At 39.4% G+C, this 13,635-nt stretch overlaps 1 protein-coding gene across 1 annotated transcript in view; it reads left to right on the forward strand.

The window, feature by feature from the left end:
* LOC126457250 (tRNA-dihydrouridine(20) synthase [NAD(P)+]-like) overlaps positions 1-13,635 on the forward strand; it is an 80,438-nt gene that overhangs the window by 25,279 nt on the left and 41,524 nt on the right. Inside the window, exon 3 of the mRNA XM_050093407.1 lies at positions 6,608-6,940. Coding sequence (XP_049949364.1) covers positions 6,608-6,940 — 333 coding nt within the window. The remainder of the gene's footprint in view (positions 1-6,607; positions 6,941-13,635) is intronic.

Genomic DNA, 13,635 nt, shown 5'->3' on the forward strand with positions numbered 1-13,635 from the left:
ATGGTCTTGGAATTCATATACACACTTCCCTGTAAATTTTGTCCTTGATGGTTCTTGTTGCTGACAGTAAAAATCAATTTCAGCTGAACAGTTATCTATACATTCACAGTATAATACACAAAAATAATTTTCATGTGGACTTTGTCTTCTTGTGTAAGGATCAGAGTGGAGTTATGTACTCTGGTGCAAAGGTATTCAGTATGCTCTCAGCTAACAAAGAGCAAGATACTTGGAATCCCAGTTAGTTCAAAAGAAAATTTCAAACATTCTTCATTAGCCACTCTGTCTACAAATTATGTGAATACCTAGAATGAAAAATGGAAAAGTTCTGTTATGTGCATGGCAAGTAAGCAGTTTGACTACAATGCTTATCATTTAACACTCTCACAAAATTTTTGGTTATTGGTTATACGAGTTTCAACTTTTTAGTCGTTTTCCATTATTAGGGGTTTTCTTGTAGGAGCCTTGAGGAGTTGCTCATGCCTATCACATTCTGATGCAGCCATTGGCCAAGGAGCTTCATGAGCTATTGAAAATGACAAAAAAACTGAAACTGATACAACCAATAAGCTTGACTGTTAACATTTCTAGTCAGATTTAGTAAGATCACACAGGGTGGTTATGTTAGTGATTAAACTTTTGTGACTTGAGAGGCCCCCATGAAAAGTGAGTAATCATAGGACACTGAAGCTTTGTGGAAGCATTTTTAAGGACATGTGGAAGAGAAATAATGAATAAACCACTGAAAGAAACACATTTTATTTCCTCATGAGAGGATATCGTTCGTTAATTGCGTATCATGTTTACGTCCCAGGTTACAAACACTGCTGAATGTGAGGACCATCTGTACACACAACAGCCTGGAACCCCACTAGAAGAGATAGCATTTCACAATTATTCACAGCACGTTTTGAATGGTGGACCGTGGAATGTTCAGTTGTCATAACATTGCTCATGCACTGCTTGTAGATCACGTATTGCATCCAGCATTCTCAGTCATAACAGAAGGAACTTTTTCAGCAATTTGTGGTGCAATTGGCTGTTTTAATCTCCTGGAAGCAGTCCCTAAGTCACCAGTTAATTTGAACTTTAGAACCATGTTCTTCAATCGTGGTGGGGAAGGAGAACCTGTCTGTATTCTTTTAATGACGTGATACTAGTGATGAGCAGCAGCATTGTTGGTGCTGTTTTGATAAAACAGCTTTACGATAAAACCCGACACGTCTTGTCCAGATCCATGTTGACTGTCTGCAACTGTAACGCACAGTGATGCTTGTATTTCAGTCCTGCATCGCTGCGCCAGTATCGGTTCCTAATGGCAAGTGATGATACTAACAACACAAATCTTGCAGTGCACGGTCTGAACATCATTCCTATAAAGTTGGGTACCCATATGGTAAATAGTTACCTATCTATGTAGCTCGAGTGGTGAGAGTGTAATTATAAACACCCTGTATTTATAGATGTAGGTAACCATTTTCTCTGAAAGGTACCGATGCAATCAAGTAAATATTAAGCAACCAATAGGAGATAAACATCAGCTATTTAATATAACTGAGGAGGTAGCAACTTTCTTTTCTTCTTTGTCTTCTTCTACATCTACATCTACATGATTACTCTGCAATTCACATTTAAGTGCGTGGCAGAGGGTTCATCGAACCAAAATCATACTATCTCTCTACCATTCCACTCCCGAACAGCGTGCGGGAAAAACGAACACCTAAACCTTTCTCTTCAAGCTCTGACTTCTCTTATTTTATTGTGATGATCATTCCTACCTATGTAGGTTTAGCTCAACAAAATATTTTCATATTCAGAAGAGAAAGTTGGTGACTGAAATTTCGTAGATCTCGCCGCAACGAAAAACGTCTTTGCTTTAATGACTTCCATCCCAACTCGCGTATCATATCTGCCACACTCTCTCCCCTATTACATGATAATACAAAACGAGCTGCCCTTTTTTGCACCCTTTCGATGTCCTCCATCAATCCCACCTGGTAAGGATCCCACACCGCGCAGCAATATTCTAACAGAGGACGAACGAGTGTAGTGTAAGCTGTCTCTTTAGTGGACTTGTTGCATCTTCTAAGTGTCTTGCCAATGAAACACAACCTTTGGCTCGCCTTCCCCACAATATTATCTATGTGGTCTTTCCAACTGAAGTTGTTCGTAATTTTAACACCCAGGTAATTGAATTGACAGCCTTGAGAATTGTACTATTTATCGAGTAATCGAATTCCAATGGATTTCTTTTGGAACTCATGTGGATTACCTCACACTTTTCGTTATTTAGTGTCAGCTGCCACCTGCCACACCATACAGCAATCTTTTCTAAATAGCTTTGCCACTGATACTGGTCTTCGGATGACCTTACTAGACGGTAAATTACAGCATCATCTGCGAACAACCTAAGAGAACTGCTCAGATTGTCACCCAGGTCATTTATATACATCAGGAACAGCAGAGGTCCCAGGATGCTTCCCTGGGGAACACCTGATATCACTTCAATTTTACTCGATGATTTGCCGTCTATTACTACGAACTGCGACCTTCCTGACAGGAAATCACAAATCCAGTCGCACAACTGAGACGATACCCCATAGGCCCGCAGCTTGATTAGAAGTCTTCTTCTTCTCTCCAAAGTATCAGCTTTCCTCTAATTCTCTTTGGTTTCTTTTAACTGGCTTAAGCATGAATGGCAACTGAGACGATACCCCATAGGCCCGCAGCTTGATTAGAAGTCTTCTTCTTCTCTCCAAAGCATCAGCTTTCCTCTAATTCTCTTTGGTTTCTTTTAACTGGCTTAAGCATGAATGGGTAGCTTCGAGAGATGGAACAGTGAAGCCGGCAGAGGATCAGATAGGTAAAAGCACAAGGCCTAGTTGAAATCCATGGAAAACACAAGAGATATTGAATTTAATTGATGAAAATAAAAATGTAGCAAATGAAGCTGGCAAAAGGGAATACAAATGTCTAAAAAATGAGGTTGATATGAAGTGCAAAATCACTGAGCAGGAATGGCTAGAAGACGTGTAACAATTTAGAAGCATATATCACTAAGAGAAAATTAAAAGAAGCTTTTGGAGGAAAGAGAAGCAGCTGTACGAATGTCAAGAGCTAAAATGAAAAACTAGTCCTAAGCAAAGAAAGAAAAGCTGACTGGTGGAAGAAGTATGTAAAGGGCCTGTTTGAGGATGATGAACTTGAAGGCAGTATTACAGAACTGGAAGTGGACGTAGGTGAAGATGAGATGGGGGATATGATACTGTGAGAAGAATTGGACAGAGCACTGGAGCTTCTAAGCTGAAACAAGGCCCCTGGAGTAGATGACATTCTGTCAACTACTGATAGCTTTGGGAGATGACAAAACTGTTCCATCTGGTGTGCAATATGTATGAGACAAACAAAATACCCTCAGACCTTAAGAGGAATATAATAATTATAATTCCAAAGAAAGCATATGCTGACAGTTGTGAATATTATTGAACTATCAGTTTAATTAGTCATGGTTGCAAAAAGCTGACACAAATCCTTTACAGAAAATTAGAAAAACTGGTAGAAGCTGACCTTGGGGAAGGTCAGTTTGCACTTCGGAGAAATGAAGCAGCACACAAGGAAACTGACCCAACGGCTTATCTCAGAACAGAGGTTAAGGAAAGGCAAACCTATGTTTAAGACATTTGTAGACTTAGAGAAAACTTTTGACAATGTTGAGTGGAATACTCTCTTTGTTATTCTGAAGGCAGTACGAGTACAATAGAGGGAGTAAAAGGCTATCTACAGCTTGTACAGAAACAAGAAGATGGCATAAACAGGGGGGGGGGGGGGCAGAGGCAAAGAAAAAAGTAGTTAAGAAAAAAAGTTAAGGTGAAAGAAACTGAAACTTTGAGGTTTGCCGATGACGCTGCAATTCTGTCATCAATGGTAGAAAAGGACGTGGAAGAGCATTTGAATGGAATGGACAATGTCTTAAAAGGAGGATATAAGATGAACATAAATAAGCAAAATAAAGATAATGGAATGTAGTAGAATTAAAACAGGTGATTAGATTAGGAGACAATACACGTAAAATGAATACAATTTTTCTGGTTTTGTGACCACATTGTCAATATGTAAAACTACCGACGTTTCAGTCACTGTTGTAAATGACCTTCTTCAGGGTGTTTTTGTTTACTGTAAAGAAAAACACTCTGAAGAGGTAACTTGCAACAGTGACCAAAATGTTGGTAGTTTTACGTATTAATAATGAGGTCACAAACCCAGAAAAATTTAATTTATTGTGACAATGGCCATGGAAGCCTAAGTTGATATTTTAGACACTTAGAAGTTTTAGATGAGTTTTGTTATTTGTGCAGCAAAATAACTGATGATGGCTGAAGTAGAGAGAATATTAAATTTACACTGGCAGTGGCAAGAAAAGTGTTTTTGAAAAAGTGAAATTTGTTAACATCGAATGTAGATCTAACTGTTAGGAAGTCTTTTCTGAATGTACTTACATGGCATGTAGCCATGTGTGGAAGTGAAACAGTTTAGACAAGAAGAGAATAGAAGCTTTTGAACTGTGGTACTACAGAAGAATGTAAGTAATGAGGAAGCACTGAGTGGAATTGGGGAGAGAAGAAATAAGTAGCACAACTTGGCTAGAAAAAGGGATTGGTTGGTAGGACACATTCTGAGACATCAAGGACTCATCAGTTTAGTATCGGAAGGAAGTGTGTGTGTGTTCGGGGGGGGGGGGGGGGGGACATAGAGGGAGACCAAGAGATGAAGATGAATACAGTAAGCAGATTCTGAGGGATGTAGGTTGCACTAGTTATTCAGAGATGAAGAACTGCACAAGATAGAGTAGAATGGAGAGCTGCATCAAACCAGTCTTGAAACTGAAGACCACAACAAGTATGAATAGCATTAAGTAGTATAGTGATCATTTATTGCTAATACAAACCAAATTTCTAAGAGTTATGTGTCTTTTTTTAATTAGCATTAGTAATCTTTCATAAGTGGTTGGCTTAACATAAGGGTAAGATGGAGAGGTGTATTTGGATAGGTAAGTATTGGAGGTGCAGCATAGCAGCAGCGGAAAGATTTAGAGTGCAGTTGGTAACAACAACAAAATGGAGGCAGCAGAATGTGGTGATAGGGTAGTTTTAGGGTAGGAAAGGAAGTCTAAGGTATTAGAAATCAGCTATGGAAATGAGGAATGAATGGCTTAGGATCATGACTGGTGCAAGTTTGGGCCAGAGGAACTGCTGGATGAGAGTGATGTGCTGGAGGAACAGTCCCCACTTGTGCCGTTGAGAGGAGCTTATGATGATGATGATAGTAGGTTGGGAGAAACAAAATGGTATGGGTACTGAAGGAGCTGTTGATGTCATCATTGTTCTGGTATGCAGTACATTTTCAAATCAAAAGATCAAGTTTCTGCTTCTATACTTCCAAGCCATTATTCATATTGGTCAGGTAACAGATAACTATGCATTGGCAGTTCATGCTGGTAGGTGGTTAATTAGTTGTCATATCCATATAGAATGCTGCATAGTAGTTGCAGCACAGCTGTTACATGTGCTGGCTGCTTCCACAGGTGGGACACCAATATCTGTCACTGTACTGCAGTAGGAGGTAGTGGGTGGGTGTGTCAAAAAGTTCTTGTTCCTAGGTTAGATTGTGTGGAAGAATGTCATTATGATGAACTTGAACACTGTACAGATTGAGTCGACAGTGGAATACCACTTTTAGGTGGGAGGGGGACAAAGGGAGGCAAGTTGGTAGGGTTTCCCTCATCTTGGGATGTGATGTGGTTGAATATTTTCAAGATCTGAGTAATAAGTGGAATACTTGTCACTGACATGTGTGTAGTTCACTGAGTTTGTTAGAATCCCTTTCCAAAAACATTCCTAGTTTACCAAACATGGCTTTTGTTTGAAGGCAGTAGACATTGTTCATTCAGAGCTTAAAATAGAAAACAAGTAATAAAATTATTACAACAATGAATGATATACATTTATTTATTTTATTTATTTATTGTTCCGTGGGACCAAATTAAGGGGAAGTCTCCATGGTCATGGAACAAGTCAATACATGAAATAATAACACAATAGTAAAAACAGATAAAATGAAATATAAGAAATATATTCAGGCGACAAGTCGTAAGTTTAAGTAAAGAAAATCAACAAAGTAGCACTGGAATTTGCTTAATTTTTCAGCTCTTCCAGGAGCTCTTCGACAGACATTACGTTAGGATGTGTGTATGAAGACTAGGAGAAGGTAGTATGTTACTGGGATATGCCAGTTGTGAGCTAGGTTTCAAAGTGGTTAATTTTTTGGCAGAATCATGGTTTAAGAATCTGTAGTTGACAGGACATGAGTAAAAGGATGATTAAATCCCCTTAAGTTGAAAAATACAATGTTGTAAGTAGCACACAGTATAGGTTTTTGTGTGTATTATATAAGAATTAAAAACTTTTCAAATTCTGCAAAATACAAGTTAAAATTTTCCAGGAACTATTAGATACGTTCACTAGAAAAATTTTTAATTATTGCTTTCAATTTCCATAATTAATTACATTTCTTGTAGTACCGTTATTCAAGCTATCTTTTTCTTTTGCAGGCAAAATGATGTTGCTGGTATTGATGTGAACATGGGCTGTCCAAAGGAATTCTCAGTGAAAGGTGGCATGGGTGCAGCTCTTCTGTCAGAACCACAGAAGGCCTTTGACATTCTGTCAACACTTGTGAAGAGTGTAAATATTCCGGTGACATGCAAAATACGTATTCTACCTGATCTGGATGACACGTTGAAGCTTTGTGAAACTCTAGCATCTAGTGGGATAACAGCAATTGCAGTGCATGGTCGTACAAGAGATGAAAGGCCACAGCATTCCAATCATAATGACTTCCTGAAGGCAATTGCAGAACACTTAAATATACCTGTTATTGCCAAGTATGTATCTTACACTGCTTGAAATTACATAAGGGGCTGGAGAAAAACCCTCACATCACAGATGATTTACTAAACAACATTTTAATCATTATTATAGGTAAAGACAGTGTTTTCTACAAAATATAATGGGCATTCAAATGAAACCAGGTCACTAGTGTAAAGTAACTTTACCAATTTTGTTAACTCAAAAATGTAGTTATACACAGTATACTCAAAAATAGTCACCAAAACTGTTGATTCATTTATCCCATTGCAGCAGTAGCTGGTCAATTCCATCCTTGAAGAATCTAGTAGACTGCTGTCAGATCCAGGCCTGAACCCAGTCACACACTTTGTCGTCAGTTGTGAATCGATGTCTGCAAATAGCTTGTTTTAGAGGTCTAAACACATGAAATTCACATGGTGAAAGGTCGGGACTGTACGGTGGATGGTCCAGCGTTTCCCACTGAAACTGCTGCAGTGTCGTCTTCACCGCATTGATTTTTCAAAAGTTCAAGTGTCGATGCATTATGGTGTGGGCAGTGTCCACGCTAATACCCAGTACATAATGGATCTTGTCCACAGCAATTCTGCGGTTGTCCAAGTCTAAAGCATTCACTTCCGCAACCATTTCCAGTGTGATGACACAATGAGCCTGTCCAGGATGAGCATTGTCTTCCAGTGACTTGCACCCTCAAGGAATCGTTTGCATCATTCCACAACACTTGAATGACTCAGACTGTACTCACCTTACACAGCCTTCATCTGTAGATACATTTCACAGCCTCCAACTCCCTCTGCCACCAAAAATCGAATCGCTCCTCATTGTTACTGCTTAGTCGCCTGCACGTTCAGGAGCAGACGATAACGTGTGTGAACACCTTCTCTTCATCGTGAAACCATACTGGCGCTGTGCAACATCAAATAGTGCACAAGTGTCAGTCTCTCTGCCAATAGATGGTGCACCATGCCTGCATTTACATGGTGCCACCTTACGTGTAAGGCACAGGTAGATGCACTGACCAGGTTTCATTTGAATAAACCTCATACAATCAAAAATGACAAATTGTAAGAGGTGGAAGAGAGGAAAGTTTTGTTGAAAATGAGAAGTAAAAAAGAGTAGGAACAAACTATGTACATATCACCCTCCCCCACAAAAAAAAAAGAATTAATGAGAATATTCAGAATGTCAGAAGATGTTATTATAGACAGTTCCAACAGAAATGTCACACTTTTTGAAAGCAACTTAAAGACAGCTATTAACTGCTCAAAGTAAACAATTTCTCTCTTTTTTACATTACTGTTTGAGTAACAAATGTCTGCAATTTCAAAACAATATCCTTTAGTGTTTACTGTGTTCTTAATGTTCAAGTTTGGTGAATATGGTACGCATAAACATATTTTGGAAAAGAAATATGGTGGTAACTGCTCATAGTCAGTTCTTTGAGTTTATTGGCAGCAGTCACAGCCATACTCATCAGGAAAGAAACTACTGGTTGCTGTAACTAGCATGGTGTCTCCCTATTGCGGGTGTTGCAACAGTGTCCAGAAATTTACAGAGGTTGATGCAAATTATGTGCATGCTGGAAAGTCAGTCTAATTGCTGGTGGCTGATCTACTCTGGTGGAGTACCACGTAGGGCTCCATTAGGGCCACAAAGACAATAGTAAACTGATTGCAGTGCACAGAGAGGCATTTAAGCAGTGATTCTTCCTGTGCTCTGCATACAATTAGAATGAGAAGAAACCCTAACATGTGGTACAATGCTAAGTACCATCTCCATTGCATTTCACAGTTGTTTGCAGGGTGTAGAAATAAATGTCTCAACATGATGGGACTATGTGACTATAGATGCTGCCATTACTGTATCTCTGGAACAGTCACAAATCTTTCTTGTTTATTCCTTGGGTTCAAAGCTCTCCACATGAGTTACTAATTGTGCACTCCTTATGTTTACTAAAATTATTGTGTTGTATGTAATTGAGTCCCTGCTGAAATTTTAATGACTAGTTTGCAATAAGATGATGTATGGACCAAAATTCTCAAATTTTCACAATGAATTTCATCTCAGTTTTGTAGGAAATGTTTCACAATTGCTGAGGCCAACTTCCATTGTTTTATCTAACATTTGTGTTAAGTATAAAGCTCAGTGACAGTGCAAATAGTTTGTCCACAATACATATTGTCACTTTCACAGCGAATACCACACACTGCTGCCACTCTGAGGGGTATGTCGTCTTTAATAGGGTATCAAATTTCATGTATCTTTGATGGTGGCCAGAACATTTCTCTCAACACTTGTCTTTGTTATACATTGTGTTTTGAAATCCATTTCACTGCAATACATAAGTAATTCTGATGGATTGATACATTAAGTAATTCTGATGGATTGATACATTATAGTAAATTGTGAAGCATCCTTTTCGCATGTCTCAGAAAGCATGTATGATATTACTGTTAATTCTCCGAAATTGTCTTGTACAAGGTATATCACAAAAGAAATGAAACTGATGATCAAAATTTGTTATGTACTTCCAAAATACATTGTTGCCGATGATAATCTTCAAAGTGAAATCTATTTGAGCCCACACACAGTCTTTCTGTTCCTCAGAAAACTACTTCATGTTGTTTTCTCTGAGGTTGGGCAAGTTTCTCACTGCTGTCGTGTTCTTGTGGAGGCCAAAGACTTAGCTCTAGTAAATTACTCATCTACTGCTACTGAGTTGCTCAGCTTAAATAGCACTTCTGCGTTGAGAAACAGCCATACATCAATACACCACAAGTAGTTTCTTAATTAAGTGAGCAGTCTTGTTTCTTTTTTGTCAGTTCTTCAGTATACTGTAGAATTTGAGCACGTATCCAAATATAGTATTATGGGGGGTTTAAGATCTTCCACATATTCTGACAGCAGTGTCCTGCAGCAAAAAATGAGGAAATGATTTTAGTTTTATAGCAGTTGTCGGTAGCCATGAATTAATAGAATTAAATTGCTTGCTAGTAATTGTAGATGAGAAACCATAATACCCACATGCACTATTGCTTCTCTGTAACTACATGGCAAATTCTGATGATAATTCTGCATTAATGAATGAAGTTAAACAGCACAACAATGCAGATTTAAATTGTTAATGGATTCCTGAATCCTTCCAATTGAGACTGGATGCTGCAAGCGATATGTTACAAGCCAAGCACATACTTTGTTCCTGTACTACTGTTGGCCTCATCCTCTATCAACCTCCTGCTTCACTCCCATCTCCAACCAGCCCAGGACCTTAACTTCACTCATTCTGCACCAGTACACTTCAAGTGTGTGTGAATTCCTAAGGGGCCAAACTGCTTAGGTCTTCGGTTCCTAGACTTACACACTACTTAAACAAACTTATGCTAAGAACAACACAAATACCCATGCCCGAGGGTGGAATCGAACCGCCGGCAGGAGTGGCCGCACAGTCCATCACATGACGCCTCAAACTGGGCGGCACCAGTATCCTCTTCCTTACTCTCCCCCTTCCTGTATTCTGTCAGCCCTCACCAGTACACTTCTCTATGTCATCATCATTGTGCACTGCACAAGCTCATTGGTATCAGTGCCTGTATGTCGCATTCCAATCCTGTCCACTGGCTGCCTCTCCCTCCTGCGTTTGTGTCCTGTACACCTAACGGTTCTCTCCAAGCCTCAGCCGCCCTTCCCCAACCCACCCTTCTACTCCCTAACTCCTTTCTCCCATTGACCACTCCACACACACAACTCAACCTCTCACTCCAGTTTGCTGCAGAACTGCAGTTCAAGCATTGTGTATTCAGCTAGAACATATTTACACACATACACACACACACACACACACACACACACACACACACACACACACACACAGGGTGTTACTCCATTATTTCTCCAGCAATCTTAAGGCTATTTAATTTATTAAAAGAGTAGTATTCATAAATTTATAGCTAATGTATAGCTGTAAGTGCTACAGTGTAGATTATTAATGATGCAGAAGTGAAATACCGTCATACTAATTGATGAAAGGGGCATAACTGGAGCATGACAGTCATATAAATGAAGAGACAGACTTTGAATTTACAGTTTTCATGACTTCTAAGCAGGTATTCACAATAATAAAAGAGCAGATAGGAAATAGATTTTGAAAAAGGAAGACATATATAATATCCAAAATTGTAAGAGATAACTAAAATTCATTCGAAACCAAGGAGATTATAAAAAGTAGCTGAAAGGTGATAATTTAGAAACGTTTTGAGATTATGTTTACAGAGTACTGATATGAAGTGCTGGTAATCAAGGAGTTAAAACTGAGAGCTTAACCCAAAGAAAATATCAAGTCCCAAATGAAAATGGTGGATAACTAAAGAGAGCATGAAAATAACAAGAAGATGGAGGAAGGAAGAAAATCAGGAAGGAAGATGTACATACTCAGAAGCTCTGACAGATACAATGCGCAAATAAAAATAATCAATTTTTGAAAATATTATATAATTGGATATATAAAAAAAAATCTACACACCAAGTGGCGATAGAACACACACATGAAAGGTATTGTGTATGCAAGCTTTTGGAGCCGGTGGCTCCTCTTCTGGCAGAAAGGTTGAAGTGGAAGGATGAGGGCTGAAGGAAAAAGACTGATGAAGTTTAGAAAAAGGCGTAGACTTCGGAAAAGTCACAGGACCTCTGGTCAGAGGAGACTTACTGGATGGGAGTCATTGGATGTGAAAAGTGTCTACATCTCTTGTGAAGATGTCTACAGAAACCAGTTTCAGATAATGGTTCCTTTAGTAAGCACAAATGGCTAGATGGCTTATCTCATTTTGCATGTAGGGCTTGAATTTGTTGCCAATAAGACATTAAAACTGGTAGTGTAATAAAATTAATCCATAAATTTACAGCTGTAGGATATCTGTTTTCTACAAGTCATCGATTAGCTGCAGTCCCATTCTTCCATTTGTACAAGATAGAATCACAGAAGCTTGATGAGAGGAGTAATAGAAGGCACGTACCCAACCATTATGGTAAAGGATATCACAAAAACAGAGTAATTCATCCGCTGCTGCCAGTGCGTCAAGGAAATGCAGCTGTGAAAGAGTCAGACAAAAGAGGTCTGACTGTCTCCCTAATTTGTTCCCTATAGCAATTGTGGAAGATCATCATGATCTCACCTCTCTCGCACCTCATGTTGTAAGAGGAGAGATGCAGCATTTTATAGCAGCCAGAACTGTCAGCTTGAGTAAGCAAGAGATAACAACTATCAGTGTTGACCCCATACATCAGGAGGTAAAAAAGAATGTTGAAGAACAGGTGAATCAGCTTTTAGTACCAATCTGGAACACAAATGTGCCAGAAAGAACAGACTCTTCTAACTCATACTTACGCTGCAGCCATTAAATGACAATGTAGGACCTTACCAATGTAGATACAACCTGCTCTTACATCAGGTGTAACGGCCCACAGTAGAACAGGTATTTGGAGAACAAAGGACAAAATGCCAGTAAGCTGCTGCAGCTAAACAAGACTAGTTTTTGGTGGCTATTGTGGTGTCACCGCCAGACACCACACTTGCTAGGTGGTAGCTTTAAATCGGCCGCGGTCCATTAGTACATGTCGGACCTGCGTGTCGCCACTGTCAGTGATCGCAGACCGAGCGCCACCACACGGCAGGTCTCGAGAGACTTACTAGCACTCGCTCCAGTTGTACGGACGACTTAGCTAGCGATGGAACACTGACGAAGCCTCGCTTATTTGCAGAGAAGATAGTTAGAATAGCCTTCAGCTAAGTCAATGGCTACGGCCTAGCAAGGCGCCATAGCAATTGATAGTTATCGTATGAAGCATGTCTCATCAAGAACGATGTATACAAATGATGGATTAAAGTTAAGTATTCCAGAAGCTACGTACTTTTCTTTATAGCATTCATTACGTACCCTGTTTCAGACCTCACGCCATCCTGCGTGAGCTTATAGCGTGCATTTCGGCCTTCTCTAGCTATACAACAGTTATGCCACCAGATATCAACCATCACAACAGCTTTGTTCAAACAATTCAACTGCAGACAATTATAGACAACCTGTGAAATGTAGTTAATTGCCATACCTTGGATGAGGTTGCTCCCCAACTTGCCTTAACCATTCTCTGTTGTCAAACAGAGGTACCAACCACACATCGCTAGGGCCACTGAATTCATGAAACCTATGCGAGAGGACCATCTGTGAAGGGGAGGCCATCACTGATGAAAATCCTCCATGGACAACAGTCAACAAGATTTTAGAATATTTCGTTGATGTAATTGATGGTCAACCTGTTAATGCGCTTATCAACTCCTGCATCCTTATCTGGATGTCAAATGCTTATTCTCAGCAGCTGAAGAAGACTATGTTCCTTGATTCGAAAGTGACTGTACTGAAAGTCGCAAATGGGAAATACGTCCAGCCAACAGGAACATGTATTGCACTATCAGTGACAGAAAACAGTTCTTCGAATTTGTAATTTTATTAGGAGGTAGTCATAATGTTTCTTGCTTTCTGTGTACATCACAAGCATAGGCTGTGGAAGATCAGAGCTCCAATTTGACAGAGCTGTTTCAACAAGCACACACAACAAAGATTGCTCTGAATGGTTGTTTTCCATCGAAGTATGCCATCAGTGATATGAGTTCCAGTCATCAATCTAGATGCTCTGTTAAACTGCAAAGATTTTGCGAATTGCA

Source organism: Schistocerca serialis, chromosome 2 (assembly GCF_023864345.2).
Source record: "Schistocerca serialis cubense isolate TAMUIC-IGC-003099 chromosome 2, iqSchSeri2.2, whole genome shotgun sequence".
Classification (NCBI taxonomy): Eukaryota; Metazoa; Arthropoda; class Insecta; order Orthoptera; family Acrididae; genus Schistocerca; species Schistocerca serialis.